This window comes from Psittacula echo, assembly GCF_963264785.1.
Source record: "Psittacula echo genome assembly, chromosome: 4".
Taxonomy (NCBI): Eukaryota; Metazoa; Chordata; class Aves; order Psittaciformes; family Psittacidae; genus Psittacula; species Psittacula echo.
This window is the reverse complement of record NC_137738.1, coordinates 4,747,289-4,772,706: the sequence shown is the minus strand read 5'-3', so window position 1 is coordinate 4,772,706 and position 25,418 is coordinate 4,747,289. Positions and strand designations below refer to the sequence as shown.

Below are 25,418 nucleotides of genomic sequence, written 5' to 3'. Positions count from 1 at the left end.
CACACACCTGTAATTAGGAATGAAGGTGTGAATGAATGGAAGTGACTGGTTGCACAAGGAACAGGACTTCCTTTTTAACTTATTCTTTTCACCACGGTTCAGGCATTGCTTTCTCTATGTCCATCTGAGCATCTCTGCTTTGTCCCATTGACCTTTTCACACAAAGTTTTGTGTTTTTCTGTCTCATTTGCTGTTGTGTGTAACAACTGCTCTGTGGCTGTAGCTTTCTGGTATGAGTAAGTGAAGAATCCTCTTTCCTTCAAAGGATCAGCAGTGCTGCAATAACAGAGCTCTCCTTTCTCCCCTTCTCTTTCCTATAATGTCATTATCTGGTTTTGCAAGCATCAACTTCTTGCTGTCATACTTTCTCACAGTATTGAGGAGCCAGAAAAAGAAAGAAACCAAACAGGGGTTATTCATGAATCTGGAACACTTTTGTTTTCTCAGGAATCTGCTTTTTAATAGCTGCTTTTGATTTTAATAAGGATGCCTCCCCTGCAAGGGCTGGAGTATTCTTGTTTTCTTCTGACTACTCTGGAGCATTAGTTGCTGAACAGTGTTGAACTTGTGTGTTTTACCAGTACTCTTCAGTCAACACAGGTGCCAGTAACATGCATGCATAAACCAGAGTACTAGAACTGCTTTCACTTCACTCATGATAGCTATGCACATTCAAACTGGTGCAAGCACTGATTTAGAGGGTTGATTACATACAGATGCATATCCTGAGAAAAACCAACGTAGCATAACTGGTCCTAAATCAGTAGTGTTTTTCAGAATAAAAGGCAGTGATCAGGAGCTTCCCTGTATCTTTCTTGGGTGATGGGGTGCTCCTGTCCAGGAACCCCAGAAGGGTGAGCTGAGCATCAGGGGCCCAGTCACTATCGGTGGACATTTCCTAATTTGCCGATGCAGTTTAGACTTGAGGGTGGGTTGTGAAAATTGCTCACACACCACTGTTTTAATGACTCTCTTCAAACACCTCACCTGAAGGTTGCCTGTAGGAAATCAAAGTCTTTCTGTTATGATAGCGTCTCTAGAATAATTCATATAGGAGCAATGTGGGTCATCTCCTGTAACTGACAGAACAGAGTGGATGATATAACAGCTTGTGTTATCTCTAACCACCAGAAGTAAGAAGCCCCATCTGGAAACCTTGGGGGATAGGGTAGTGGGAATAGAAGCCAACCGCTGCTAAGGTCAGCTCATGAGTTTCCCTGAGTACTTTTTCCCCTTCCACGAGCTTTTCTCTGAGCTATACCTACTATGCTAAGTGTAGCAAATACAAGATGAAATGTGAGGAGTAACATGGGAATATGAAACAGAGCCTTTACAATGGTGATAGTAATTGAGAGGACAAACTGTGCTTACTGTGTGTGTGAGGTTTTTCTTGGCTTTCCTGGCAGTTGTCATCTCCTGCAGGTTAAATAATGCATGTTCATAGAGCCAAATGTATTCACAGTGTGGCTCCTATAGGAACTTCTGAATAGTCTAAGATTAGAGAAAGTCCACCTTAGCGTGGATGCTGCTGTTAAGAAATATTGACTGACCATAAAGGAGATCAAAGCAGTCATGAGGTGCATTTAAGAATAAAATTGTGATTCTCTTTTTTCATTCTTGATGGAGAACAGTGTTTTATGCATCCCTACAGGTGCTGTGGAGGTCCTTATTGTTGCAGAATGTGTCCAGTAGAATGACAGAGATATATTTGATCTTTCCCTCCCTGAATAGTCATAGGAACAAAGGGGAATTAACAACTGAAGTCAGCTGCAGAAGACAGGCCATTTGTTTTCATCACGGTCAAGATGGGGAGCTCAGGTGCAGGAAGGAGTAGTATAGACAACTTCAGGAACTGGAGTTGGAAGGGAGCTGTAAGAATCACTCATTCTTGCTTGCTTCACCTCCCAATGCAGCAGCAAGATTCTGATTTTGCTGGGCATTGACCTGTGTTGAAGCCTACCGGTTGTTCTCCATAGACGAGGACAGGAGGTGGTGGTTCTTGAGTGGCACTTGGATGTGAATTCTCCTGTTGTCAAAGCATCTTCAGGCCTTGCTGGTCAACAGAGTTTCCCTCTGTTTTGACTATTAATCAACTAACTATATCCCTGTAGGCAAAGCCAACAAGAGTTAGGCCAATGGGCTAGATGTGAAATATCTGAAATGTACCAAGTGGTTTAGATTTAGTTGATTTGAATGCTTTCCTTGTCTGATTCTTGAAGGCAAGTTGTTTATCCAAGTGAAGTGCTTTAAGATACAGCAAGAAGCATTGACATAGCAGAGATCAATGAAGGATGAAGAGGTCTATTTAATCTAGGAAATGAGTGACTTGGCTCTTTGATCCTGTTGCATTCTTGTATTCCCAGAAGGTTAAATTTAGTCCTGCATACGCAAATTCTGTTTGACTGAGTTTACTTGGGTTTTAAATATTTGCGGGTTTCTTTTGTTTGGGTTCTCTTGTATAACAAGAAGAAAACCCCAAGTGTTACCACATAATTAGGCTGTTGCTGTGTAAGCATGCGTAGCTCTTTTTAGACTTGAGAGCAAAATATGCAAATTCAAACCCAAATGCATCTCTTCAAATGTTCATATTGTTTAAAAGAAGAAAAAACCTCACACCCTCTGACCCATTGTACACAAACCAGCCTATGAAAGGGCCTAGGGAAATTGCTCACATTTGGATAACCAAGAAATAAATCTAGTTTGGCTCATTTTGCCTGCAGTGCTTCCATTTTCCACAAATACGGGACACCTGATGCAGTGTAATGCAGAGGTGTGCATTTTGGTTTGAAACGCAAAACCGTAAGGTAAGCCTTAAAACCATGAGGGTAGGACTCCAGTTTCTACAGTGATGAAAGATGATCTCAGGAAAACCTTGTCCGCTTTAGTGTAAAAGAAATGAAAATCAAAGTTGAGGGTTCTGAAAATCAGAGTTGAGAGTTCCTCATTTATTGTTATTATTTGCATCGATCTTAACCAGCCAGCTACAGCAGATGCTAGCATGAGATGAGCTCTGCCGCTTCTTGCCACTGTGAGTTCACCGTGTGTCCACAACGACGCCTCTTAAAAGCGCAGGAGTTGAAATGCGCTGTATGACATCGAAAATGAAGCTGAAAAACCAGGCAGAGGAAGGAAGTCCCATCAGGGAGGCAGAAGCGCAGCCCCTGCACTCCTTCGCACATCCCTCCTCCGCCGCCGCCCTCCCTACGCGTGGCCGGTACTGCGGATGCCACTCGCGCTTGGGCTGAGCGGGGCGGCTCAGGAGGGCACCCCCTTTCCCCGAGCAGAGCCCCACGCCGGGGCCTCCTCTACCCGCGCAGCTCCGCGGCCGCGGGGCAGGTGCCGCGGTGCTCCTGCTCTGAGCCGCGCAAACGCCTTGTGGGAAAAAGTACAAAAAGTTGTCAAACAACTAAAAATGAGACAATTCAACCCAAAACGGCGGCGGCGCACACCGCGTCCCGGTGTCCCTGCAGGCGGCTGCCCCCCACGGTACCGCCGGGCAGGCCGGGGGCGGGGAGGCCGGGGCGCGGCGGCGGAGCCCGGCTGCCCCCATTGGCGGGCGCGGCGGCGGCGGCGGGGCCGGGCCGGGCCGAGTCCGGGGCGGAGGGGGCCGGCCCTGCCCCTGCGGCCGGCGGCGGCCCAAGGTTTAAAGTGAGAACTTTCTGCGGGCGGTGCCGAGTCGCACAGCCGCCGCCGCGCTCTCCTGCCCCGCAGCAGGCGCTGCCGCCACCTCCCCCGGGCGGGCCGTACAATCCTCGGCAGTGTCCTGAGACTGTACGCCCGCCTCGGGGGCGACCCGGCCGAACCGGATCGCCGACCCCCGACCGCTCGCTCGCCGCCGCCCGCGGAGCCCCCGCGTCCCGCGGGCAGGTGCTGAGCCCGCCCCGACCCGCCCGGCCCGAGAGGCGGCGCAGGAGTCGGCAGCCGCCGCGATGACAGCTGACAAGGAGAAGAAAAGGTGAGGGGCCGCCGGCGAGGATCCGGGCTGCTCGGACCGCTTCGTCCTCTTTCTCCTTCTCCGCCGGCTCCCCCCTCCGCCTGCGGCGGGGCCGTCCCGCTCGGGGCTTTGCGACGGCTCGGAGCCGGAGCCTTTGCGTGGACCAGCGGCAAGAGTTCGCCCGGCCCGGGCTGGGGGGGATAGGAGCGGGCGAGCAGCGCCCTGCCCGGTCCTTGGGGCCGTGTACGCTCCTCTGCCGGGCGCACAGCGGAGCCCGGGGGAGCTGCCCTGTCGGGCAGCACCGCGGCGAGCAGCGCCCCGCGGGAAGCGGCCGCGGGTCCCTGCTGTGCCCGGTGGGCTGCGGCCAGGTGCACCGAGCGGGCGGCCTCCCGGTGAGGGTCCGCAGCGCTGCGGGGTGCTTCTGATGCACGTTGTGGCAGGGCTTAGCCGCCTGGTATCAGTTAGGACCTAGTTGTTAGGAAAGCATCTTTCCCTTGAGGACGGGGGTTTGACGGGTAGCATCCTTAGCAAACCGCGTTTCAGGGTTAAAGCCTTGTGGCTGTAACTGCCGGCCTGTGTAAACCCGTGCTGATTTCTATAAAACTGACAGCGGGACAGATCCTCGCTCCAGCCCAAGAGGCTGGATATCGCATCAGATGTGCGGCTCGCGAAGTTGCTCAAGTGCCGGCGAGCTTTCCTAGGCGGCTGGCAGCTCGGGAGCGCAGGGCGCTGCGCCGTGCCAAGGCCGGCCGTCTGGCTGAGATGTAGCGCTGGGCATTGCCATGGGTGCCATCAGGAACCTTCCGAAGGGAAGAGAAGTGACTCGCTAGTTTTCTGTCGCTGTCTCACTGCGTTTTCCTGTTGGTTCTTGCGATCGAACGTCAAAATAAAACTTAAGGATCCCTAACGCAGAAGTTACAGGTGGAGATTAAGAAGTCTTCAGTCGTGGCTTCAAGCCTGTAAGCAGTTCCTGCGGGTGAGGGAGGGCACTGACACGGTGGAGGCTTAGCAAGTGAATAAAGGTCCACCAAGTCTTATAACACGGTATTTGCTGGGTCTGTTTTATACAGCAGGCACTCACAAGGCTGAATCTATTACTGGCTCAGGTTGCCGGACTGACTGCAGATTGTGTTGGTAAACGATGTGATTTACAGACTAAGAATCTTGTTATTTGTCGTGTACTTTCCAGTTGATGGTGCACTAAACTTTAAACAGTGTATTTTGGTTTGTATGATAGCTCCCTTTTTTATTGAGTCACCCTATGACAATGTAATGGGGGAAGTATTACGGTATAAACCATGAATTTTCCATGTAGTTCCCTCAGTTTATCAAACACTAATGTGTTAAGGTTAAATAATTTCCTCTAACATATTTTGCTCTAGGCATTAATCTTCTGTGCAGGCTATAAAATAGGGGTTTGGTTTGTGTCCTCTTGTGTTGAACAAAGGAGTAAAAAATCACAGCACAGTATAATGTAGTTATGAAAATGTATTATAGGAATGAGAAGAATGAAATAGTGTACATGTTGACAATACACTGCGTTTGTTACTTCTCCTTTTTCAATGAGGTGCTCTTAATCTCTTCACTTTTAACCCCTTATTTTCAAACACAGTGAGGGATTGATTGAGCGCTGTCTGATCTTGCAGGACAGCATGCTGGAGTGCTTTGTGGAAATACTCTTCTGTTACGACATAGAAACTTCACAGGGCTGAAGTCTGAACACTAATTCCGACCCTGTCACTGATTTTACATCAATCTCATGACAGTCTTGTGACGTTCCACTGACCGTTTTCTACCTCTTTCAGGAGCAAGGGAATGGTTATGTGGCTCTTGGGATTGTTGTGTAAATTCATGTTTGTGAAAGCACTGGGGGAGTATCAGAGGAGGGATTTAAGATAGTGTGCTTGTGTCTCCCTGTCTGTGAGCATATGTACATCCCTAATGGGGACCTACCCTGTGTAGCCTAGTGAAGCAGGGTTATTTATGGTTTTTTTAGCTTTTCCAGTACTATTGCAGAATAGATTTATTGCCTTGAGTTCACCAGTTGTCGTATTATTTGCTTGATCTTTATCCAGATATGCAGCTAGGAAATCTAACCTGACTCACTAATAGCATTTATAAATCAATTTCAAGGAGAAAAGGTGGTGGGGGTAATCTGGTTTACCAGCTTTCCAGGCAGCTCTGGGACATATGTTTAGAGGAACAGTTCTGTTACTGTTAAACAGATGCACTATGGAAGTTAATATTTGATTCTTTTAATGGTCCATTTAAGTTGAAGAGCGTCCTCAGGTTCTCATTTGAAGCTCTGTCAATAGAAAAGAGCAGTTGCTGTCTTTGAAACAAATTTTATAGCACTTTGAATAGGCTGTTTTCCCCCATTTAAAGTCAGTGCAAGACACTGACCTGTGATTAATATGATTATTATTTTAACTTAAATCATTATCTACACAGTCTTAGGTACGAAGTCTGATGTTTCTTGGAGTGCTAATACATAGAAACTGGGAAAAGGAGGAGTAAAAGGGTAAAACACACTTTAGCAAAATAGTAAAAGCTAAGGAAACAGTATCTGCGGTTAATGTGCAATACAACAACTAGTAGACAGGTCCCAATTGGGGCAGTTTTGTAGAATACGTTGGTGTGATTTTGAATTATTTAGTCATCATGTGTTTTTGAATTATTTGAGGGGACGTAGTTACTTTGTTAGGAATGGATAGTGTGTCAAATGGACTGTTCTGTATGGGCAAACAGTATATGTCTGAGAAAAGTTTGAAGCTAGGCTCAGGGCAAATCAGATACCACTGAATATGGTTTATCATTTGGCTTCACTGTTTCAGTTGGGGTGTTTGAAGATTTGTATGTTTGTTTCCCAGTTGTATGAAAAGCCAGGTTTGCAGCTCAGGCAGATTCTGTGCTAGTTCCCATATAATTATACCGGGTTTGAACCCAACAGTGTAATGTTATATGGGTCTGTTTAACTTCTGGTCCAGATAGTAAACAGATGGGAGTCCCCCCAGTTATTGACTAGCTAAATGACTGCTTTCAGTTACCCTTTCACTCTGGGCTTTATTAGATGTTGTGCCCCTCTGAGCAGATGCTTTGTGCCTCAGTTTCCACTGACCTCTACTTCAGCAGAGGGATTCTGCCAAGCTGAGGTCACTCTTGGCAGCTCCTCCTCAGGATGAGGAAACAGCCCTGATGGCACTGCTCTCCAGAGCTCAGGTAGTCAGTTGCTCTCTCTTAATAGGTGTAGTTTGGATGCCAGGAAATGCAAGCATTTGGATGTGCCAAAGTTTTGAACTGCAGATTGCAGGAAACTTACTGCAGGGCTCAGTTTTGTTCTACCCAGTGTGCCTAGTGACATTTAAAGAATGTCACTGTTGTCAGGTGTACTATCTTTTTCTTGTGCTGCAGCAGTGAATTACATGATCTTGTCCCTCCACTTGCCAATGTACGTTGTTCCTAATATTCTTGTAAGCCTCACTTTATGTACTTCAAACCATGGAGCTTTGAATGCTTTCCTTTGTGGACTATTGCACAGGTTATTTGACTTCATGGAAAAATTGATCAAGTGTTGTTACTGGTGAGCATCTCCCCGCACACAGCCCGCATATTTAATTTAATCCTATTTGCCCCTGTGTTAACATCTGCCCTTACAATTTTTTCTTATTTGTAGTTGGCAAAAGGAAATGTAATCTCCTGAATTCATGTTGAAATTGATTGGTTAGCACGCTTATGTGATATGTTAACATCAAGCAGCTTGGACTTACGTTTCAGCACCAAAAATGCAGGCACTTCATAGCTTGCAGGTCTTCTTCAATGACTCTGGGCACTTTTTCCCATCATACTTTGGTTTTGCCCCTTCTGGGTTCTGCACTCACTGCCCTTTCTGTATTTCTACAGATGTAGAAAGGGCTTTTGTACCAGAGGAAATGATAGGCTGCATGAATGCCTTGATGCTTCCCTTTGACTGAAATGGCATGTAGCAGAGGTCGGGCTGAGCTCTGATTTGGTGTCCTGGCCTGCTTGGGACAGCTTGACTTCCATGGCTCAGCTGCTGTGGTTTCACCTCTACAGAGCCAAAGCATTTGAACTTCATCTGATCAGAGTGCAATGTGAATGTACTCTGTGCGTACCATCCTCCCAAACTTACCTGAGCTTCTGAGGATTTGTGCTTTGCAGGGATGCTGCAAGGGCTGGCTCTGCTTTGTTTAGCACTTAGATTTTTCACCTGCTCTTGGGCTTACACCCCTTAGTATGCTGCACCTTTCTGTGTCATGTCCTTTTCACTTCTGATGTTGATCATCATCTGTCGTTCATTGGGAATATCTTGCATATCGGAGGCACTCTGCAAATAGGAGTTTTGGGATTATGCTGCTGATTTAGGAGACCCATCACAAGTGTCAGAAATGGATCCCTCTGCCTTCCTATAGTGTTGTTTGTTATGGTGGATTCATAAACATTAAGTATGTTTGTTTTCAGGTTCCAAGTAGGAGCTGCTGTTAGGTGTGGTAGGGGCAGAACTCTTTGAGTTCCTTTTTCCATTATTTTTCAAATGGGGTAGTCTTGTTAAAACTGAGAATTAGGATAAACATTAGAATAAGGTAATGAGCAATACAAAGGCAGGTTTTATTTACAAGTAATAAATATATATAGAATGGGTTTAGTCCTCTAAAGCTATTTGTGAAATGCTATTCTGTTAACTACTCCAATATTGAGAATGTCTTGTATACCTTAGTAATTATGAATACCTTGATTCCTATTAGCTGGCACAAGGTTGGCAGAACCCTTCTCTTAAACTAAGCGGAAGAACAAGTGTGGTTATTATGCAGCTGGTGGGATTTTTTTCTCATTTATCATTCCTGTGCTCCATTTGCTCCAAAGGCAATACAATGAAGTAGTTACCTGCTGAGGATAAACTCTGGACTTTTTGTATAAGAAAAAAGTAACTTTTTCTTGAATTTACAAGGCTACTTTTAATGGATGATCTTTCTGAAGTATGTAAAAAGGGAAACTGTCTTTTACTGTGCACTTGGAAAGTAGATTAATGAAGTGGAGTAGGACAATTGGCTGATAAATGACTAATGTTCCAAAGTAACTCTCATTTAATTATGCTATTTACTTCTTGAGCTGAAATCTAATTATGATTTTGGTTCTTTCCTCTGTGACTTTATTTAGGTCTAGAAAATTCAGCTAAAACAAAATCTACCATAATAAATTCTGATTTAAATGGGCATCTTTAGGTCTTAAAACAGTTAGGCTTGTAATTTAATTTACTTGGCTGTTATTACAAAGAGTTTGGAGTTGGATAATGTATCCATTGTGCTTCTCTGTCAGTTGCATTGCATGACACAACAAATACTCAATATTCCATTCTATAGAAACTCATCAAATGTTTTGCCAGACAAGAAGCAAAGTTGCTTTAGTTGAATTTTTATGTCTGATCTTCAGTCAAAGAGGTGCCCTGGTCTTGACCTTTCCTCTGTGTGCTAATATGTGGAATCAGCAGTTTTCTTGGATTAGGGGAATGTTTAGGGTGTTGCCTCCAAAAAGATTGTCTGAAAAATTCAGGAACTTTACAATTGCTTTATGTTAGCCTGTGGGTGTGCAGTTAATATTGGCTTACTGCAGCTTTATGAACAAGTTCTGTGCATCTGGGCAGGAGGGAAAACCACTTTCTTTCTTTGTTTCTGCTCTCAAGTGGGGAAAAACCCCAGGATAATACAGCTCCATAGCCTCTTTTATTCCTAATATGAAAACATTGAACCATCCCCCAAGTTACAAATGCTTCTTCATTCTGCTGTGTCTGTATTCATACAGTGATCTGCTTTCACGCAAACATTAAGTAGCGTATGTTTTAATCTCAGGAATTTGTGGAGTATCTGTGGAACCAAACTGACAGTTTTCCAAAAGCATCTCAACAACTCACTGGTGTTTCCAGCAGGATACAGGAGAACTCAACACATCTCTGAAAGTGCGTCTTGCCTGCGTCCGACTTACCCCTCCAGACCCTTCTTCTTGAGGCTGGTCCCTAAATCCCAGCTGTGACCTACATGAATGAAAACCCAAGGCTATAATGATTCTGACAGGCTGTAAAGCAGGATTGGGGTGGAGAGACAACAGGGATGTGGCTATTTATGGGATTTGGCTGGGATTTGTTTGTTGGGGGTTTTTTTTGTTGGTTGCTTTGTTTTTTACTATATCATCAGTAAGCTTAAGAGGTATTGCCCAACTCTGATCTTATCTCACAGCTACTATTAAGTGTCCTCAGCTATTTTTAATCCCAACTAGTTGTTGTGATGATTAGGTCACTGTTTACTCTATAAACACAGCACAGATTTAACAGTGCACCAAGATGAAGGTGAGGTTCACAGAATTATGACTCCCCCCTGAGTATATGCTTCAGTCCTTCAGATCTGTAAAGTGAAGGCTGTATTTATTAAATAGGTGGTGGACAGAAGATGCTTTTTCTTACTGATCTGGGCTGGTGTGAAGCCTGCCTCAAGTTTTTTTGAATTTAAATAAAAAAGACTTTCTGCTGTGTGCTTTCAAGCTGGCCTGGGTATTAGCCCTTTCCTGCTGCAGGGAGGGTGGTATATATGACCAATGGGGAGGTATATATGACCAATATATCCTGCAAGATGCTGTTTCTCACCTTCCATGCTGCCATGCCTACAACCTGTTTAACGTCTTAGCTGTCCTCTTCTTTTTGCCTAGGGGCTGTCCCTGGAAGCTGAGGCCATCGTGATGGGGGACGTGGTGATGGTGAATGCCTGACTTAGGGTCCTATGCTCTAGAGGGTTGCCCTACTCTTTTATTGTTTCCCTACAGAAAAGCCATGAGTGCCAAGTCTTACAGTGCACATTGTTGCCTCCCTCAGGTGTTTAGTTTTTTATTCCAAGAATCACTCATTGCCTTTTGCTTTCACCTCCTTCCCTGCAACCCCAGAAGAACAGGAGGCTGGAGCACTTTATATTTGGATATGAAATACTGTGTTCGTTCAGCTACTTTCACAAATAACATTTTGGTGCTAGAGGAGTGAGAGCAATCTGACCCTCTCATTTTGTTTCGGGAAGTTGTCTTATCTAAGGAGAGGCTAAAATTAGAAGGGATATGGGGAGGGTTGTGTATGTTGGGTTTTTGGTTGGTTGTTTTGTTATGTTTTTAAACTGAGCAACTCTTCTAGCGGATGAATCATGTGGGTGTAACTTATGGCACTTGATAGCAAGCAGCCTGTCTGAAGGTATATGGGAAATAAGATTACCAGGATCATTTAGAACCTATTTGGAACTACTGAAATGTGAACTTAATTTATTGTAAATATTGGTGCTCATTATCTAATATACCAAAATACATTTGGTTAGAGTTAGGCAAATGAAGGGAAGATATAAGGTGCTGGTTCTGAAGAATGGGTTAATGAGCACTGGAAGAGCTGCAGATGCAGTTGATGGAGCGAGTATTTTCTCTAAAAATAAGTATTTTATTGGAAAATTATCCTTCCAGAGCGCCAGTGAAACACAAACCAGTGTTAGACCAAAATGGAGGGATGGGATTGAGAAATGGTAAAAACGTTTGGAGGTTGCTGAAACAGTTGGATTCCTGTGTTGCACATTGTTAATCTAAACCTGGATGGTTTCCTTTGAATGAGACTTAAGTAATCTTTAATCTCTTTTTAAAGATTTATTCTTTTTTCCTCTGGTGTTTGACTCAATGAGTGATTTGGTTTCCCCCAGATCTTTTTTGTTTTACCAAAAGCCATGAGACACATACATGAATCTGGTTTGGTGGCTTGACCTCAATCAAGTTCCTGTCTTCCTTTCAGGGAGACTTTTATACGTTTATCTACTAAACCAAAATATTAGGCATTTCTTTCACATTACTCATGAAACCCTCATCACTGAAGGCCTTGAACTGAAAACAGTCCCAGTCTTTCATGAAATGGAATTGCTTAAACAAGTTACCAGGTCTGATGAAAATCTTTCGCTGTCTTTGGATTGGTTAGGGCAGGAAGTGTGATTTGGCAATAACCAAGGTTTCCTCTAGTTCTGGTTATATGAACAGTGTTTTAAAGCCCATAGTGTAACTGAAAACATAGCAATAAAGACCCTCCCTACCCCTGGTCCGCATCACTGGCTTCCGACAGGACAAACACAGTCAAAATGTGGGAGAGATGAGAACAGCATGTTGTAGAATTTCTTACTTGGTTGTTCTCGAAGGACTGATAATTTCAGAGTCATGTTCATGAAAACCTGCCTACGTATGGTGAGAGATAGAAATGTTTGCCTTACCCAGGAAAGCCATTGCTTTAAGCAACAGAGATAATATATCATGAAATATCGTGATCCCAAGTGATACCCACCTTTGGCCTAGTACATGCGTTTGCTTTAGGTAGTCAGCTTCCGATTCCTTTAGTATGTGGTGTTTAATACAGAGTAGGTGGTTTGCTGAATGATTTAAGAAGCCAGTACAATGGTCTGAATAAGCTGCATACAATCCAAAAAATGTTCCCTATTGCTCTTCTTCTCTTAAAAGGGAAAGCTGTTGTTAATTTATAGTGTCAAGAGGCCTTACTAACTTTCCTAAATCCTTGCATGGGAAAAGGCCAATAAGAGCTGAAAATTTTGGTGCAAGTTGTTTAATAGTGTTCAGAATTTACTGCATAGTATTTTTCCTTTAAGACACACACATATGCTTGTAAGAGAAATATTTGTTTAGGTAATAAGCTGAAGGAAGTATGAAGTGGGATGGTTATTGCGCAGTTTTTATAAAGGTGGTAGAAGTAAGCTTTGAAGAACATTCCTTGTATTTTGTTTTAGCCATTAGCATACCTAAGGTCTTTACTACAATAAAAAGGTACTTCAGCTCTTGGTATCTCAGTTGTGGTTCACACTTGCATTTGTATGATAAGCTACAAAGCAACCCTATTCAGTCATTTGGTTTGGGACATTCTTGTGGCTGGTGTTGGTCTTTGAGCCCTGTCCATTGATTCACAATTGTATCACCCTCTCTGCCGGTAAATTCTTGGTGTTACTGGGTACTTGTTGTCACAATACTTCAAAGATCTTTTGTGATGTTAACACAAGCTAAAAATCCCCCACCCCTCTGCATTTCTACATTTGTAAATATGGGGTGTTGCTAGGAGGTTGCTAAACTTTAAGCTGTCATGCAATTTGTATCCAAAATTTGTTGCAAATACCAGAATATCTTCTGAGATTGGATGTGTTGCTGTGCCTGGTTAGATTTTTGTATGCCATTATGATGAAATAACATACCAGCTGATGGCAATGACAGTATCTTCAGACTCATAGGTAATAATGGAGAGCCTTGACGTAAAGCTGATACAAAGCTTGCTTAGAACAAAAATGTTTTTTGAATGAGCTATGGAATGGCAGGGTCATGCATACATGTGTGTAAAGAAATTCAACATTAAGTGGCTTTATCATGCCACTACTCCTTAGGCAGTATTTCTCTGAGATATAAACCCAGTGACCAATTATAGCTGTCCCCCATGCCAGGATTTTTTCAGGACTCAGGACTCAGTTGTCTCCAGTGTTTCATAAACCGTGAGGGAAGATGGGAAATTAGTGGAAACGCTGCTGATGTTTTTTCATTAGAGCTTTTGCCAGGTGATCCCATCAGAGAATCAGGCAAATGTAGCTTTTCCAGAAGGAGATAGCCTTTGGAAAGGATGGGCTTTTAGGAATAGCCTCCACAAGTTGCGCTCACTAGGAGGGAAGAGCTGTCTTTGGAGGGATTTGCTTACTGCTGGCTCTAGCTGTCCCTGGGTTTCCCCATCCCTTTGTAAAGGGAGCCTCTGTCACAAAGGAAATAATATGACAAATGTAGCTTTGGATTTAACATCTTCCAGTGTATCCTCATGTTGACCTGGGTGACATGTTTCTCATCATCCTTTGAGCTGACGCATGAAGATTGGGGAATATAGAGAGTTGGAATTTGATGACTTTTGTGCTTGAAATGGGTGACCTTTACTTGCACAAGAGGAAACCAGTAGCCCATCTAGCCAAGGATGATGACGCTTGATCTTAGCAAAACAGCATGGCTTACATTTTCAAGGAAAGGTAGACATTTTTGAGGGTTGGCCCTCTTTATTGCTTAATGCAGCGCTTTTACATGTCTGATTTGGAGAAAGGTTTCTTTGACTGATGGAACTTAGCCTGGTTCAGCTGCGGGTAGGCTGTTTTATGTGCTGCAGCTGTAAGATTATCAGTTACTGTTAATAATTCCAGTTCTTGGTTTTTCCCCTGAAAATGAATTGAAGGATGTGTTTATTGCCATTACTGATCAGAGGGACATTTTTATGGGAACATCCTTTCCAAGCTCAAGTTGTCTTAGCACTGCTACTGGGTTTTACATAACAGCAAAGCCATATTTATGTTCCCAGTGATTCACAAAAGGGCACTATCCCATTCGCTTAGGCTTGTGCTGGCTTGAAAATGAGATAGAAGCAAAGATATCTTGAGGGAAGCTTACTGCTGGTGTTTCGAAACACCCATTATTTCCCATTTAAGAAAAGCAAACCCCCCAACCCTACTTTTGTTTGTTAACCATGCGGCTGGCCCAAACGAAGCTTCTTTGGCATGGGGACCCAGGCCGAAGCAAGGTGAAGGTGAATAAAATCATAGCTTGGATTCTGTCTCTTGAACTTGTTCATCGCTCTCAGTAGAGCTGGCTGTGAAAGCTGCATCTGCCGACCTGGCTGGTGAACAGCAGCTTCAGCAAGTGGTTCTGGCCTCTGCAGCTGCTTCTTCCATTGCCTTTCCCCTCCACACCCTCTCCAAAAGCCCTTCTCACTTGGCCACGGGTCTTTGTCCTGCTTGGGACGGGGTGCTCTGTGTTGGTAACGTAGCCTAGACAGGGTGGCTGATCTCCGTCGATATACTCCCTCCCCAGTCTGGAAAACTGGGATGGTAATATATCCTTCCTTCCACTCTTTGTGTGTCTTATTTGTTTAGACTGTAAACTTTTTAAAGTAGGGACTTTCTATGCTTAAAACAATGCTGTAGTGATGTTGGCAAGAAGCTTGTATGATAAACCAAACTTGAAAAATGCTTAAACAGGGGGTTGTCAAGTGGGAGGAGTCTGATTATCTCTTGCTCTTCTTACATCACTGGTTAATGGCTTTCTTTACTGTACCACTTCGTATTATGCCTCGGTATGTAGCTTACACCCACGGGTGTCCTTGCTTCACCATTGAATTTGGCCCTCCTGTCATGTAAGATCCATGTGCAATTTAGACACCCTGAGCAACTAAGAAATGGAATGGTGGTGGCAGGGGATTGCAATGCCCTGAAAGTGTCTGGGAGATCATAAAATGCAGTATTCTTTCAGATTTCATCACAAAGCAGGCAGGTGAGCAGCCAATTGGGCAATAAAAAAGAAAAGGAGGGTTTGACCATGGCACCAAAACCAGTCTTTTCAGCAGATGGGGAGTTCATTAGGGTTTCAGTTTGCAATCAGTAACTTTACACTGACTGCTGTAAGAAAGTGCTGAATTACAGGGTTGATTTGCCATGGGTTTAGCAAGCTCCTTCCCGTAGACTGAAACCTGTGTGTCTTCATTTGCATTAAGGCTTCTCCTGTGTACAGGTGGCAGGGCAGGCCTGAAGAGGGAGCAGGCACGTTCTTCTGTGTGAAGAAAAGACATAGAGAAAAGCCTAACCATTTGTGCAGGCTTAAAAAGCCTCTCGTTTTTTACTGGCAGCTCTGCGTGCTGTATACGCAGGCCCTAAGAAGATAATGCGAGAAGCCGTGTTATCTGTATCGCGCTGTGCCTTTCCCTTTGCCTGCCACATCTTAGGACAACATTCCCCACCCCCCAAACTGAAACGCCACCGTAAACACAGAGTAGCTAAATTCCAGCCTCTCCAAATGCAAGCGCGAAGCAGCGAACAGCAGTGACCAGCACTACTGCTTTCTGACTGCTTCTTTTTAAATTTATTTTAAGCTTATTTTAAGCGCCACAAAAAGTGCCTTTTCAGTGCTCTTCCAACCTGGTGAATAAAATGAGCAGGGAGTAAAGTCTGCACTGTGGGTCACAGTAAGGATTTCAGGTGCAGTGATTGGCATCTAAAGATAGAGCTGAAAGAAGAAGGGTACCTGGTGCCTGACCTGTTAAAACTTTCAAGAAGAAATCATGCCAACGTGAAGTCATTATAGAGCATTCCTTCAGAGGGAATTGATGTGATGAATACAGTGCACATATAAAATTCTTTCATGTTGTATTGTAAGTGGGTTACAGCTGGGAATGTGCCTACAGAATCATTCTGTACATTGAGCTCCTGTTGGTTGGATTTCTTATTTTCTATTTGTACCTTACTTAGATTATGTGCTTTGGCTTTTGTGCCAAAGTAACTCCAGCTCCAGAATCTTTCAAGTCTAATAATGTATTTAGAATTTTTATCAAATTGGGTTCAGTTCCTGCCTGAGACCTCTGGGTACTGCTTTGTGAAAATACCTTTTAGTAAAATACGATATAAACTGTGTGTAGTGTGAGCTTTTATCCCTCTTAGAAGGGAATTTCATAATCATTCTCCTTGGGTTCTACTGCTGTTAGCTGATAGATTAAGCAAATGAAATGGTCCAACAGTAAGGCGTAAGGAAAGCAGAGTAAGCATCTGTTCTTATACTATGACTTGTGTAGGGAGTCAGTTCTGATTAATAGAGTTCTAAGAAGGAAATGTTTGGTGGGTGAATCTATTTCCATACACTCTACTTTGAAAGTATTTAGTTTGCTTACATACCAGTTGTTGTAGGGCATATAGTGAAACTGCAGAATATGAAATTACTGTACTGAAGGAAAATAAAGGGAAGGCCTCAACCTAGAGATACACTAGCTGTCGAGAGTCAGAACATCCCCTTTCACCCCAGAGAAAGTAAATGCTTTATTGCTTGTGATGGTATGTTACGGTTTTCTGTAGCTGAATGTGAATTGCATACAGGAAGTTTGGAGCAGGATTTTGGCTGGGTGAAATACTGGGAAATGCAGTCATCAAAAGGAATTTTAATAGAAAATTTATTTTTCATAGAAGATGAGACAGCGATTTCAAGAACTATCCTCCTCTAGCTTATTTTCCTAAGGAATCAAGACTTACACTGTTATGCTGTGTCTCTGTTTCCATTCCTGACAGAGCTGTAAAGATGTAAAAGTATTAGATGCCTGGGAATAGGTGTTCAGAAGCAGTGTTGTAAGTGCTTCAGGGAAAGGCTGCAGCACAAGCGCATCCACCTCTAGAGACCAGGGACTTCCTATGGCTGAAGAAGTCACAGGGACAGTAACTCCTGCCAGGTCTATGCTTGCAGCTCACTGTGCCACAGGTACCAGGGTACAACAGGAGTCTGCAGAGCCTGGAGAAATGCAGTTTGGGTTGTTTGCACAACAACTCCTTGCTTTTGGAGCATTGTTCAGTAGTTAACCCTGGGGCATTTTAAATACTCATCGTGAAATATTTGCCTTGATATTTGGTAGAAATAGATACAGATGAAATGTATTTCCTGACTCTGGGCATTTCTGTGTGCTTCAGTGTGCTTAGACCTTACTGGTTTTGGATGAAGAAACTGTTATGCAACTATGATAATACTAATGCTTGATATTGTGAGGTATATTAGACTGGCCACATTAAGATCACCAGTGGGTGATCTTGGGCCCCAAGAAGTGCATCCGGACTTCTTTCCGGAAGATAGGCATTGCTGCCTTCAAATGGAGAAACAGCTGCGCTTCTGAACAGCTATAACTCTGGATCCAGCTGTAGAAAGGTCTGTTTTGGTTGGAGAGGTCCAACTGTGTGTGTTTTTGGTGTTGGTTGTTAGGTTCATGATTAATTTTGGGCATTGCCGTACCAGTGGTAACAATGAAGGCATTGTCACCACTAACATTTTCACTTTCCTGTGTTGCTGTTTAATTATTTTTGCAAAAGCAGTAGCTTATGGGAACCTTTATATGTGCAAACCATGGGGAAGACGGGAATCTCTTGTTTCGAATTTGTCGTTCCCATAAATGATGGTAATGATGAAAACTTGATTCATCGGTGCTGATAGTCGGTATCTACTGGAGATCTCTTCTACTTCTCAGAATCACTTCCCCCAGTCAAGGCAGTACTGCTGTTTGGTTTTTGTTTGTATTGTGTATTTTCTGGAAGGAGAGCACTATTGTGTGTGTTTTGAAGGGCAATTACAAACATAAAATAGATTCTCTTGAGCGTAGACAAAGCGTTCTCATCACAATTGGTAATTGTTTTGTGTTGTGTAAGGCTTTGCATGCTGCACTTATTTGGCTGCGTCTGTGTGAACCTCAGAATGGATTCCCACCTCCAACCTTTTATCATTAATGTTTTAAAGGTGAATGAACCCTAGAACAAAGCATGAAATTTATCTGAACTCATGTATCACGAGATAATGAATTTTTGCCATATTGAGGCCCATTTTTTCAGCCATTTTGGAAACAAAGTTGGCTGCAACTTAATGGATATCATCTTCTCCACGTAGAACCTGGATGAGGTAGTTCTCAAAAATGAGGAGAAAAAACCCCAAAACAAAAACCCAACATCCAAACCAATTATTTTCCGCATGTAAGCGGATTAAAATAGTGTATTTGTATGCGAAGTGGGTGTCATCTTCTTGTGCCAAGTCCACTTGCCGTGGTCATTCCAAAATGCCAAGGCAAAAGGAGTCCATAACCCTCACATATCTTATTAGCAGAGTGCCTTGAGGTAGAGATGGGCAAGACGCGTGGAAAAAATGAGGCTTCTGCCAAGTGCTTTCTTTGTAGGTCACTTATTGTAGTTGAAATTACAGGGAGCACAAGAGCAAGCGGTCTATTAGCAAAGCCATGCAAACAAACCATTCGCCACTTCTAACAGATGTTGGACCAAAAATATGCCTCGATTTTTAAAAATAAGTGAAGACTTGGCGAAAAATAAGACCCGGGTTTATCTGCATTTCATCAGGTACATGGCGTCCTGGAACCTGGCCCACTGGCAGAAACATGGGGAGTGTTATCCTTTGCAGCACTGGGAATGTTCTCTGCTGAATTTGGCGCCAATGACCGAGCTTTGCTTGTTAGCTGAAGTTCACACAGACTCCTTGCCAGGCCTGCCCAGAATGCTGTCTCCTCTGACTTCCTGTGGTCTTGCATAATATTTCCTTGCTGCTTGTATAACTGCGGCTTGCTCTGGTCACTGCCCGGTTTATACGGTTGACTTTTTAAAAGGCCAGTCCTGCAAACGTGCGGCTGAGCCATGTCAGAGGCAGGAGGCGTCCCGGTGGTGACGCTGATGGAAGCGCCCTTCCAACGGGGGAGCCGCCGGTGACGGAGGGGGATGTGTATGGAGATGCCAAAATGTCTGAAGGCAATCAAGTTGCGTGCTGCAGCCTCGTGACCAGATAAGCGGGCGGCACGACTAAAGATTGACTGTGCTTTTGTAATACACACCGCTGTTGCTTTGATTTCTGTAACAAATACAGGCGCTAATTAGTGGGGGGGAGCACCATGGGCTCTGTATCAATGCAAGAGCGTGTTTTCAGAGCACCATGAAATTCTCATTATTGCTAGTAGTCACTCAGTTAAAAGTCCTTATATTTGCCTTAAAAACGTGCTCCAGGTATCTGGAGTACTGATTACAGCAAGTCAAGGCATTTAAGAAAACAGTTGTTTCTTTCTGCTGGTTTTAATGCTTTCACACAAGTTGTTTCTGCAGTTATCTACTGTTAAAATAAGCATCAATTTTGCGTTACTGTTGAAGTAAGTGTATGTATCGAAGTTTACCATTGATTACCCTGGATTATTTGTATGTATGTTTTGAATGTAAATTCATAGCAGTTTGTGCCATCTAACTGCGTTTATACTGATTGTTTTTCAAATATTTGTATTTGCCCATGTATTTATATATAGAACACTGCACATCATCCCAGAGCTTTGTCAGTAACTCATTTTCAGAAAGACGCTTGTCTACCATGACACTTTCTAGGACCACCTTTTAAATGCAGTTTTCAAGCTGTTCTTTGGCAACCCTGTTCCTGGCATGGCTTTGAAAAGCTGAAGAGTAGGGATTACAAATAGTCGCTTCCCCATATGTTTGTAAACTTTATAGACTGTACTGATTTGTGTGTTAGAGTTCTCAGATCCTGTATGCTCTTCCAGTTAAATGCTATTTATCTGCTGTGAAGAAACAGAAGAATCATTTTAAAGGAAAAGCATTAGCATTGACTTAGTCATCAGTTGTGCAAGGTTTATGTTTAAAATCATCTCATTCCATAATCTCTTCCATGAATCCAGGTTTCCAGTTGTCATAGTAACTTTGACATCAAAAAGTTCATGCTGCCTACACATGACTTCTTGCAACACTGCATTAATCTGATTAATTTAACTGAAAGTACACTTTTACTGGTTAATGTGTGTTATGAGGCAGGTTTTCTGGTCATTTAAAAGTGGTTTATTACCTTGTGTTCCTCAGATCAACATTTTAATGACTGCAGCCTAGCTAATATAATGTTTGGAAAATTGTCAAAGTTATATAGTGGTGATACTACTGACACCTAGCAAACCATTTTATAGTATTGTGAATACCAGAGCTTCTGGGGGCATGCATTAAATATACTGCATTTTGACAGATGCAAAGCCAGAGTTCCTAGTATGGCTTGACCATGCAGCTCTAGCAACATAGATGCCAAATAAACCAGGTTCATCTCAACATGGTTTTGCTGGTGATGGAGAAGCTACTTTATGTGCCAGTATCAAGCTTGCTTCTCACTGATGGGTTTGGGGTCTTGAATAAGCCATACAAATATGAATTGCTTGGTAGAAATAGAGTGATGCTAGGTTGGCCCTAACATGAAGCAAACAGTGTGAGAATTACAGAAGGTGTTGGGCTGAGCATTGCTTAGCCAGCTAGAGAACACAGTTCGCAGTCATAAAAGAGGGATTTCCCTGCTAAATGGAAGCAGAGATAAATATTAGGACCCAGCATTCTGTTTCTTTTTAAAAGTCTTTGTCCCTCCCATGTAAATAATTTGTGAGTTGTTTTAACAGAAAAAAATGTTTTGTCTTACAAAGACGGGGAGCTGGCAGTTCACAGTTTACTCAGCACATAGAATAATGAGGTTGAGAAACTCTTGTTCAGAATAGATAGGATGAGTCTCAGTATGGGTATCTGCAGTGGTAGAGACACACATGCTCTCTGAATCCAAAGGTAGCAAGTACTGAAGAGGTCCACAGTCACATGGGCATGTTCTTCTTGCTCTTCTTTTTCACTTTACTTAGGAATGTGAAAATGGGCCCGGCAGAAGGGTTAGGGGTTTAATTCTCATCTGCACAGGCAGGCACATACCTGCCGCATTCAGTGGGGTTTTGTCTGAATAAACAGCTCAGGATTATGCACTTGTATACATGTCTAAATACAAATCTCGGTCAAGTAAACAAGCGTGTAGCTGTATGCAGTAATCTGCTTTCCAAGCTGCGGAACACCCTGTGTCGCTTGCGTGGCTGAGTACAAGGCCACGTCTTGAGCCCCATTTGAGCTCATGGTAAGGTCGCTGATCACCAATCCACATGCGTCTCGCTGCAGGAGGGGAGCGATAGATATCTCGGAGGGGTACAGCAGCCTCCGTCACTCGGCTTGTGGTGCGGTGAGATACGGCTGTCCTTTGAAGGACATGTTAGGGCAGATACAGGCTTTCAAAATGCCTGTGCTCCCAGATAAAGGCAGAAGGGAGCAGCTTGCCTAACGCTGGATGTTTTCAGCTCTACATGCCTGCCCCTTCCTGATGCTGAAGAACTTCTCTCTGTTTCTCAGGCTGAACTTTTACAGGAGCAAGAATAAACCTCTTATCTGAGGAAAAGACTGTGTAAAGCCTAACTAGAGCCACCAGAAATAGGGTTATGCTTACAGTGCCAAAGAGCATTTTTTGTGAACTGCATTCTTGAGCTGACAGTGAGCAACATCTGTAAATGTCTTCATAGGTCTTGTGTAGGAGGGAATGGGACATACGCCTGCCTTTATTTACGTACTCCTCATATAGGTATCACAGTTGAGAGTTGCTGATATTTGTTTTATTTTGTTTTCTTCTTATAATGTGAAGTTGTTCAATGAAACTTGCCCAGAGGCTGTAGTCTGGCAGGAGGGAAAGCCAGACTTGTGATGTCGCCACAAAACGCACCACGTCTCATGCAATATTATGACTTGTGTGCTATAATTAGGGAGCTGCACACATGAAGCAGTGCTGTAGGTGTGTATTAACAATTTTATTGTATGCTATAAAACTCAGTCTTGCTGAGTACTGAGGACCTCAGGAGTTTTGGAACAGCTTCTACTGTCTGAAGTAGTAATCCAGCATACTTAGCTTCTTAGAGGATAGGTCTAATAACAGTCAGTACGTTTGTATGTTTAAGTGTGCTTAAAAAGCTTAAATGGATGTGGTTTGAAAAAGTGAAATGAAAGAACTGTAAAATTAACATTAAACCCCAGCATACGCTACGGTGAGGAAGTGTAGTCTTAGCCATCCTACAAAAAATAGAGATCTGAAAAGCTCTCTGGTTGTCAGATCTGCCAGACCAAGCAGAAGTGGATATTAAATGTTACCGTTGCTTATGGTGTGTTGGGTTTTGTTTGCATTTTTCAAAGTGTTAAGGAACTATGGGGTGTGTGTGTGCTTAGAAATGGTGACATTTCCAAAAGCTGCTTTTTCATATGAAACAGGGGATGAGAGGGATGCTTTTCTTTTGCTGGTGCTAGTGCTCCTGCAAGCTTGGTGAGCTTGTCTTTTGAGTGGAGGTGGTGTATGCAGCACCAATGCTGCCTGGAGGCTGGGGAGGGACAAGGGGGCTCTGCCCTTTGTTCAGAGCCCTATTCACCAGCATTAATTTCTCCTGAGGAGGCTGCTGTAGGTTGCCTGCTACATGGAAGGGCTGGCAGGACAGGACTATGAGCTGTGAAGGAAGCTGATGAGCAGTTTCAGCTCGTGAGTGTCCTGCTGGCCTACCTCAGCATGTATTTTCAAAGGGGTTTGAGGATATGCTTGACGTCAGTCATCAAAAGCAGCTCTAGCCACTAGAACAGACTAGGGGATTGCAGAGATAAGATGCTAGCCATGGCTAGCACCAGTTCCTGATCACCTGGAGCATCAGTAGGTTGCAGACGTACAGGCTTGGAAGGCAGAGAAAACAGCATTTAGAGCTCTTTGAAAGTCTTGGGGATTGAATAGGAATCACAAGCAAACAGATTTTTGCAAGGGTGATGGGGACCCTCTTGTTAATTCTTGCAGTAAGTATTGAACTGTTATTGTTTAAAAATTTGTGCTCTCATTTGTTTGTCACTGTTCAATCAGTGAATGAAATACTTTGTAACAAATTGCAGCATAGGGAAATAGTAACAGTCTATTTCAGGCAACATATGAATACTGGAAACATAGGTAAAATGAAAGGTGAAGGTTAATGATTTAATAACAAGGTCCTAGGACTGGGCAGTGTATATAGAAGGCAGCAATTTGCATTTACTTCCTGTAGGGTGACTTTATTGAAGAACTGAGGGCATTTAGCATACGCTGATGCCGAGACTCTTCTATACATCTGTTGTTATTTGGAAAGTGCAAAATCTGTGTTAGGGACTTGCAAGATGCTGCAGGAGGAGCGAGGCACTGACAGACTGGAGAGCGCTGGTGTAGGCAGAGTGTGATGAGGAGAGGAGATAGTTATAGGCACTCCATAAAGCTGGGTGAGGTACAGAGTGGTTAACGAGGGCAAATAAGCTCTGTTTAGGGAAGGGGTGTTTATGTGCTACATAGAATTGCATATACAGCAAACAGCCTTAAATATGTTTTGCGGTTACCATTACCTATATACAAAGCAAAGCCATAATTACAACGCAGTTCTTGCTTCTGAAACATCATTGTGTGCCAAACAAGTTGTGGATATTTGTAGGGCATGGTAATGTCAAAGATTTCCCGAGTGTGAAGAGGATAGGTTTACGGGTACCAGCTATGTTCACAAAGCCAGCTGAAGCTGAATTCTCATTCGCATCATACTGTGAAGACTTTGACCTTCAAGTGTTTGATGACGGCTTCTGCAGCACCTGCATGCCCACAGCAGATGTCACGGGTGGTGGGTGGCTGGAGGTGGGGCAGCTGGTGGAGCAAGAGACTTGCTCTTCCCTGATCCTAGTAGGGCTGTGCAGTACGTGCAACAGCATCATTAATGCCCCTTTGTTCTTCTCTAATGCTGTATCAACAGCTAAGGGCAGAAAAATCTCAATTTAAGGAATTTTTTAAGAGTTTGCTGCTGAAGGCAATGTCTCAATAGTTTCTCTTTGCCTTTTTGACCATGCTGGTGGCTCTTTCTGGCACAATCTCCAGTGTATTGGCTCCTTTATTTTTATTTTTAAGCTTTTCCAAAAGTTTGAGGAACAGATTTTTTCACATATATTTTTATTTTATTGGTGGATTTGAGACACTTTTAGAAGAGAGAGTCTAAACTTCAGTTGGAAAGACAATTTCCTAGACAGTTCAGGACACTTGTTCAACAGCCTTCCCTCTCCTACCAATGTCCCTGCTGTTGTTTTATGATAAATTACAGACATGAAATAGCATACAGGTCAGATGCCTAATGTCAGAGCCAAAGGCTTCAGCTTTGGCAGAGCGGCCACACTCCCACTGACTGTATGTCCCCAGGTTAGCCGTAGGGTATTGAAATTGCTCCATTTACTCAAATTATTCATTGGACTTTTACTCAAAACAAAAAAAGTGAGCATCGCCAAGCCCCTTTGTAATGCTTAATAATAGATCACTAATCAGTTTAATGCATTGGAAAAAAATCCAGTTTATGACAATGTGTCCACAGTAAAGGTTTTGTTTTGTCATCCTTTCAGAGCATTAAAGAGTGTAAGAAGCACTAACTTTTGCAGGCACCAGTAAAGAAAGTAATTGAAAATGCGGAGATTTCATGCTTTTGCCTGCCGTGCTTATGCCTTGTTCAATACTAATGGGACTCTATGGGATGTAGATGGCCGCAGCACTTTTGCTGTTATATATAAACCCAATTTGGGGAACTTTTAGTGTTTGTTACGCACAGTGAACCTCTGGGAAAGCTTCAGCCTTTGACCTCTGTAGTGGGTTATGACAGGGAAGAATCGTAAGAGCTTGATTTAGACTCATCTGTGGAAAGCTGGTTAAAAATATTTGACTACCATGTTCTTCCTCCTCCCCTATCTCACTAAAGGACCTCTGAAAATACATTTGCTGTGACTTCATTTTTATCATGACTTTGGGAGTCCTGTAGCCAAGCCTGCTTGGAAGGGAAATGATTAAATTATGTTCATGTTTGTGCTTTGGAATTGCCTTGGTGGTAGTCCAAGAAGTATTTTCTTGCTCTTCCAAATTTCCATGTGCTTTAATACTAATCTCTTTTCATCAATGTGACCTGCCCCAGCAGTAAAATTTGTTTGTTGTTGGTCATGAACTGATTGCTGAAGGGACATAAAAA

General features: G+C 43.3%; 1 protein-coding gene across 2 annotated transcripts in view; it reads left to right on the top strand.

Moving 5' to 3' along the window:
- Positions 1-3,604: 3,604 nt before the first annotated feature.
- Positions 3,605-25,418, top strand: part of EPAS1 (endothelial PAS domain protein 1) — a 75,337-nt gene continuing 53,523 nt past the window's right edge. For both annotated transcript variants that reach the window (XM_080614641.1, XM_080614640.1), the window contains exon 1: positions 3,605-3,955. In XM_080614641.1, the coding sequence (XP_080470767.1) occupies positions 3,930-3,955 (26 nt within the window). In that variant the 5' untranslated portion in view covers positions 3,605-3,929. The remainder of the gene's footprint in view (positions 3,956-25,418) is intronic.